General features: G+C 39.7%; 1 protein-coding gene across 1 annotated transcript; it reads left to right on the top strand.

Moving 5' to 3' along the window:
• The first annotated feature begins 3,418 nt into the window (after positions 1-3,418).
• snapc5 (small nuclear RNA activating complex, polypeptide 5) lies at positions 3,419-6,547 on the top strand. Its single transcript, XM_080474981.1, has 4 exons — positions 3,419-3,570; positions 4,441-4,562; positions 4,651-4,731; positions 5,930-6,547. Exons 2-4 carry the CDS (start codon positions 4,473-4,475, stop codon positions 6,113-6,115), a joined length of 357 nt encoding a protein of 118 aa, XP_080331107.1. The 5' UTR covers positions 3,419-3,570; positions 4,441-4,472; the 3' UTR covers positions 6,116-6,547.
• Positions 6,548-7,770: the final 1,223 nt, after the last annotated feature.

The raw sequence follows: 7,770 nt of genomic DNA, 5'->3' as shown, positions 1-7,770 counted from the left end.
CAAAATCTACTTTTGCAAATTGTCCATAAAAAAGGACATTTATTTGTTTGACAGTAACGACAAATGACAACTGATACAACTGTACATTCTAGGATTTATGATTGCGCATCTCATCAGATTTGATTCATGCAAGACGCATAACACAATGTGTTCTTTGATAATATGAAAGATACTTTTCGCAATAGTTTCCTCACTAAATATTGTATTACAACTTGAATCTAAACTTCTGCAAATACAGAAGAACAAGTCCATAAAATGTGACTTGATTCGGTCCAATAGTCGTTGACCAACACGGCCTTGTGAGTTTGTCTATCATTTTCAGTGTGTCGATGTCTACCACGGCCTCCAGGGGGCGCTGTTGGTTGGACTCTTTAACTTTGAATCTTTGCTGGTCTGGACTGTGTGGAGCTCAGAGGAGAAAAGTCAGCGGTCAATGGTTGGACAGGTTTCTCTTCTGCTGCTGCTGCTGCTGCTGCTGCGTCAGGAAGCAAACAGCAATCTTCTGCACGGTGTCTGTTTCTTCTGCTGTCCTGTTAAAACCCCCAGATGCCTCCACGTCGAGCATCATCAACCCGGGAGAAGTCCACAGCCGAGGCAGCGGGAAAACGTGAAGACGTGTGGGTTCAACACCTGAACCGTGGGGCCGTGAACGCACCATATCCACAAACACTGGCTCTAAGGCCAGTCGAGTGTATCTGCAAAACTCTCTTCACTTTTGGGGAGGTCCGTCTACAAGGCCCCAGTGTGCGGATGCACTGTATCCGCACAAGTTGTTAATCCGGCTCCCAAGGTAGAAAGATTCTTTCAAGGCCGCTATTCCCTCCTGCAGAGACGGCCAGAGGCTCCGGAGCCTGTTACTGCGCATGCGCATCTCTCCCCCTCCCTCCTGCTCATCCAGTTGTAAACAAACATGGCGGACCCGTAGTGGTACGACTCGCGGTCTGTATTCTCGTTTTATCTGGAATTTTAGGTTGTTCAGATTTTGTAAAATATTGCATTCAAAGAGAACTTTTTCAGGATGCACTAATAGATTTTTGCACTTAAATTGAGGGAAACCACCAGTATTCGTTATGTTCTCTCTTTACCAATCCAGTTGTGATCAAATTAGGCTGTATATGGATATTGAACTGAAATCTGTGCTAGAGAGTTCGATTCAAATAATCCCAGTACAGTCCAGCAAAATGTTGAGAAAAATATGATCAAACTGAAGTAAAGATGCACACAAGAAATGTACAAACAACAGGAATTAAATTCTACACCACCATCTTAAATGATCTGCATAGTGACAGTTAATTTGATCTGGTGCTTTTAGTAGTTTTGCAGCTTGCCTTCATGGTTTTTATATTGTATTTTTTATTTACAATAATAAACTGAAGGAAATTGTTGAGCTGTATATCTATTGAAAATAATTTGCCTCAGTGGTGCTTTTGCAAACACTGATAAATGTTTTCAGTCTTTATCTACAGCTGTGGATGTAATTACAGTGCTGTCTAAGGCAAATGAACATTTTTAACTTATACATTTCAAAATTAAGTCTTTACAGTATTTGGCATTTAAAGCCATGAAAACATGTAGAACGATGTTTGATATCTATATAACTATATCCAACTATATATGCTCATGTCACATATTTCTAGATTATGGCTCAGTACAATGATGCAGGAACTCTATAAAGTTGTTAAATGATTTTTCTTTTCCAACTTTCCTTGGCTTCTCAGACCCTGAGGACTCCTCAGAAGAGTTGGCCTCTCCTGTTGAGGAGCAGGCTCTATCTTCTGCTGCGATGGACAAAGCGAGACCTCCGCCGAACCCAAGCAGAGAGGTGAGGAGAACAGCGAGGAGACGGTCGACGAAGGAGCTAATGGACTAATGAAGCATCTGCTTGTTACAAGTATGTTCATAAAAGTCATCGTAAGTTTACATAATGCAGCAGTAGCTATAAAACTATTCCTGATAACCTGGCGGCTGGCCAATAGAAAGCGCCATTGGCTGAAATTGAATATTAATGAAGAGTCCCACCTAAGAAATGTGTGCTTCATTCACTCGCCGTGTGCATTCCCACGTCACAGTTTGAGAATGTGGAGAAAGAATGATAAAAAGGGCCAAGAAAATGGGAAACATTTGTGAACAGTATATCCCATCATACTCTGACTCTCATGTGTATTAAAACAACCTGAAAAGGTGGCCTCACCTTTGGAGCTACTTTTAGCTAAATTGTGACTTTCTAGTCAAGCCCACTTGCTGTGATTATCAAACACACATCTGGAAGGACTTAGCAAAGAAATCCTATAAAGAACCTAATGGGCTCTTCAAACATTTCTGACGACTGATTAAGAGCCGTACCAGATCTTGTTCGCGTCAATAAGTTCCATCTGTGATTTATTTATGACTTTGCTGAATTTCTTATGTGCTTTCTGGTAATGCACATCTCAATATGGAGATAAGAGACCTCTTCTTTCACCAGGAGCATATCCACGCATAATAAGGTTTCTTTTTGTTTTAAACCGTCTTTGTGATTAGTTGTTAAAGTGTCACTCAATTTCAGTCATTCTAACAGCACAATAAAACTATTATTTGTAGTCCTGCCAGCTTGAAAGGCAAATTTACACCGTGCACATTAGTCTAGTGAAATCGCGAGCAGGCAGCTATTTTAGAGCCTGTCCGTCTTCCACTTGAATGACCCTTGTGTTTTATAAGGGAGCTAACACCATGAACTACATTTGTTACAAATTAGGCTTCCTGGTGCCATAAAGTTGACACCTGCCACTTCAAACCTTATTTTTCGGAGGGGAGGAGGACAGCCATTGTGAGACTGTTTCCACAGCTGCACTGATGGACATTAATGAGCTCTGTCAGCTAAGCCAGCCACTGCAGCTTCTTTTACAATAATACTTACCTCGTTACAAATATTCAAAAACACTAAGAGGTACCTTCGTCGTTTCACCCTCTGACACCAACATTTGGTTTAAGTTTGATAAAACAACCATATTTTTTATATATTTTTTATTTTATTTACCCTCCTAGATGAAGCAGTAAGCAGCTTCACCACCAGATGGCGCCAAACCAATAGGTCCCGCTCCGGTTAATGCTGCATTCAGGTGTTTATACTGAGCTCGTATTTCTGGGTGTCAATTAATAACTACTACTACTACTACTACTACTACTACTACTACTACTACTACTACTAATAATAATAATAATAATAATAATAATAATAATAATAATAATAATACAAGAAGCATCTACAATTGTTGGGATTTATTTTACAAGCAAAATAGAAAAAGTGAAATCATTGTCACTTCTACTTCTTTTCCTCGGATAAAAATAAATAGATCCTTAAAGTAATTTTAATGGTGGAAATACTGATTTTATCCGACACATCGGTCAATCGCGACTAGTAATCACGCAATTTCCGACAGCCCTTGAAAGCGGCCGCAGCCCGGAAGTGGAACCAAACTTTAGCTCGTAGCTGTAGCACAACAACAAAATAACGACCATCAGAGCCACGCTGACCCCCCATCGCCAGTCTCCACGTTGGCATGGAGCTGTAGGCAGGATTCTCAAACAGAGGTAACTCATCTCCAGCTCAGTTTTGTGCTGCATGTACAGAAAGACACGTTTAATTCTGAGGCTATTCGGCGACATTGTTTTCCGCTAGCTCACAATAACAACACAGTTTATCGGGGGTTTTTTCTGCTGTGAAGATCATGTACTACTACTACTACTTGTGGTACTAGTCCTTCCTGAGGGGGTCCTGGTGGGTTTAACGCTGTAGTGTTTAAAAGTGTTTTATTTTAGGAGAGTGTGAAGTGGTCAGATTGTCACATGGGATCTTTATAGACTAAGTAACGGGACAAATAAAAACATGGTCAATTATACCACTATGAGTATCTTGTATTGTCTCCACTCACTATGTTATCTACAGATTTAATTCTACCTTTACAAAGGTACTACCTGACTGAAGAGGTGTTTGTTTTGAGTATATCCATTGTTTAACATGAAGTATTACTTCTCTAACTGTGTCAGGAAAGACATATCGACCTTAACTTAACCATTTACAAATAAAATGCAGTTAATCTACAAAAATCAACAAAATGATAGTGCAAGTGGTTTTTCTCTTTATTCTTCTCTCGTCACACAATCTCCTTTAAGATCCTCAGCTTAACCATCTCTGTCCACATATGATGGCTCTTATTTCGCTCTTATTGCCTGTATGCCTCTTGGTCAAATAGTTTTTGTTTTCCACAATCTATGCATATTGTTTCTAAACTATAGCGAAGGAGAAAGTAAAGGTACTCGACCAACTGATACATCCTCGACCACACATGATATTTCCTGTAATAGCATCTCTATTCTTTTGTCTTCATGAATGCTTGGGTATCCTTTAAATATTTACATTTTAAAACTGACAGAGGGTCTGACCTGTGTTCTGTTCTGCAGTGCTGAGGAATGGTCTGACGGCAGCAGTCAACATGCACAGTCGTCTGCAGGAGCTGAAGAAGGAAGAGGAGACTCTCCTCAAAATCAAAGTCATGTTACAAGACCAGCTGAACAGGTTGAAGGTGAGTGTGAATCCCCCCTCCCCAAAATAAAATAGTGTTGGTGTTTGTGTACAACATGTGGTTTATGTTTCATGTGTCTGTTTTGCAGTTTGAAGAAGGAGCATTAAAGTCTATAATAAATGCACAAACAGAAGAGGGAGCCTCTCAGCGTTTGTCCCCAGAACCTGAGGTGAGTCTCTCTATTGTTGTCGAGGTCAGTCGGGGCAGGACCCTGCAATGTGCTCAGAGGTTTGTGCCTGGTGGCCACATGAAATCAGGTTATTCTAAGTAAAGAAGTTTAGACAGGACACAGGATTTGGTTATGTGTGTTTGTTGAAGTCAGGCTATTTACTTCAGTGCCTGAGTTGACACGTAGTATGTACATCACAAGCCATACATAGTGAAGTAGTCAGGTTTGTAGTGCAGTAATGTTCCTCAGTTGACTGTGTTTTCTGTGTGGCAACTCCAATTTGTTAGTTTTCTCAGCGTAGGAAGAACATGTACAAAGTTGTTTCTGGGTAGAACATGTCATTTGTTGCCAGGAACTGAAGCGCAGAACTCCTGGTAGAGGAGTGACTGTTGGTGTCATGTTCAATATTCCACATCAACAATGCTCACTTCACATTTCTGACCAGGCGTACTGTAGTTTTCAGAGAAGAAGTTCTGCTCAGATGATGAGTAGAGAGCAAATCGCTTGATAAATATGTGTCTGATGTAGGACATAGTCGTCTTATGTACTTGTATAGATTTCAACTGGAGTAAGTTTTAATCATTTATTTGGCTGTTACTCTTTGGCTGGTTGTTCCTTATCATCAGTTTTCATTTGATCAGAGTCAAATTTGATAACCACTCTTTCATTTTTACATCATTTCATTTGCTCAACAATTTAGATCAATAACCTTATTGGTCTTTTTTTTTTTTTTTTTTTTTTTAATTTAGTGTATTTTTGCCTGTTAAAATTATACATGATCAAATTGAATATATTAGTGAGTATACTTTTTGTTAGTTTCTAATTATTTTTCATTTAATCTTCCCCAGACAGCTGTAGGTTTTTGTTTTGTTTTTGTTTTTTTAATTCATTATTATCATAAACACTTGTCTGGTGGTGCCTCAGGCCTAAATCTAAGTTGTGTTCAAGAAGTGCATGTGGGGTAAAAACTCTCCAAGTCTGCAGTGTAAGTGGTAACGAGTTGCCATGGCGACCTCTGTGAAAGGGAAAAGCCAAACAGACATAAAAGTTCTGTGGTGGAGAATGAACAACCAAAGCACACAGTGCCATTTCCTGAGCATCTATCATGACATTTATTGTCATTTATTCATCTGAAGCATTTCCATGTGTGCAGTCGGTTCCACCCACAAGCCTTTTAACGTTCCACACGTACTTTCAGGTTCACATTAATGTTGACGACGAGGGCGAGATCAATCGAACCAAACTGCTACTGAACGCCGCCGTGGATTGTGACATGGAGGAGGACGACGAGGAGGAGGAGGAGGACGATGAAGAGGACGAAGAAGGAGGTGACCAGGAGCTTGAGTTTATGCCTGAGGAGGACGAGGACGAAGACGATTACTGAGATTCACGAACAGTGGTTTACCACGTGTTCTCCTGTTTTGCATCGTTGGTCAGGAAGTTTAATTTATTTGGATGGATTGAGTAACAGTTACAGTGTAAGTATGTGTGGTGCTAGCAAACATGCTCTCTTTTTGTCTGCCGGGGTGAAGGCACATCAGCAGGATTTCAAAACATGTACAAAATGTCTGGAAATTGATGCGGTGAGACAGTGTTATGAAGTGCTTCTAGATTATTAGACATATTGTGCATTTTAGACATTAACAAAGAGAGCAGCAATTCACTCAAAGAATCCAAAATACAAAAGTGTTGGTATGTGTTTGTGGATGAAAAATATATGGCTGGGCCATATGAGAACATAGTGTGTATGCATTAAGTAAGAAATGATCATCGTAAGCACAAAATAAATGTTTTGCATATGTTTTGTATGACTGATTTTTTTGTTTTGTTTTTAATGTTCACCGACTTGATGACGTGTGTTTACAGACACAATACGAGAGGAACACAAATTACATTTTCTCGACATTGAATTTCAGTCATATCAGTTTAAATTTCTGGGCCTGGCCGAGTGCAGGCCAATGGGTAGTGCAGTGCAAACACTTTCCGCCAGAAAACCATTCAGCATTTTCTAAACAGCTAAAACAATGCATGGTGCCTCACAATAACACCAGCTTTCACACTGACAGCAGGGGCAGCTGGGTGGTGCTACAGTGGGGGGGGATGTACAATAGAGATTGCATCAATAGATATATACAGCTTTTCTACCTGATCCACCGTTGTAGGCGAGCACCCATCCACCCGCAGAATTGGCTTCAGCACGCAGGCCAGCTGCAAATGCATTCTGCATAAGGATTGCAGGTAATTTGAACAAGAGGGTAATTATTATTATTTTTTTTTACAATATTGATTAAAACATTAATGGATAAATCCTGATTTTAGGAAATAAGAAATGTACATTTAGTGGGTAACTCGTATGCATGTTGTTAGAACCATTTGATTCTATGAGAACGTTTATGCTTTTGCTGTGCCATTGATTTACGTCCTTCACTCACTATGTTATGAGGAGCATGATGAATGTCAGCGAATGCATTTTTTACAGAATATCAAAGCTGAAAATTGGCCATAATCACAGCAATTAAAATTTATTCAAAAGTGGGGTACCAGCAAAAACAATTTCTTGAACAAATGGTGGTGATACATATGTATTTAATACATATAATATAAAGTAAATAACATGGCTTTTATTGGGATTATTAAACGGTGGGTCCAGTGTCTTCTACTGTACTGTGTCATACAATATTAATGGCTTTTTCAACAAAAGGGTGACAAAGTGTTAAACATTTTGTTTGCTAAGAAAATTCTGCAGCTTTTGTTTCACATCAACCAAAGCAGCTCTTCTAAATTTTCTGAGTTCATTTTTTTTTTTGTGAATAGCTTGCCCATTGTCCTGTGATTGCGTACCGTAATTATATCAACCACTCTGACATTAGCTTTGCTTACAGAGGTAAAACCATCGTTTGTATGGGATCTGCCTGCCTCAGCAAGTTGAGCTTACACTCCATTGAGTTTGAAAAGCAGCATTTGGTATTGCATTAGGGACATGGGACCCCCCACAGTCCATCATCACGTTGGATGGTTCCAGACCGCTTGTGATTCTAA

This window comes from Lipophrys pholis, assembly GCF_963383615.2.
Source record: "Lipophrys pholis genome assembly, chromosome: 11".
NCBI classification, from domain to species: Eukaryota; Metazoa; Chordata; class Actinopteri; order Blenniiformes; family Blenniidae; genus Lipophrys; species Lipophrys pholis.
The sequence above is the reverse complement of the archived record's forward strand: the minus strand, read 5'-3'. Positions and strand labels throughout refer to the sequence as shown.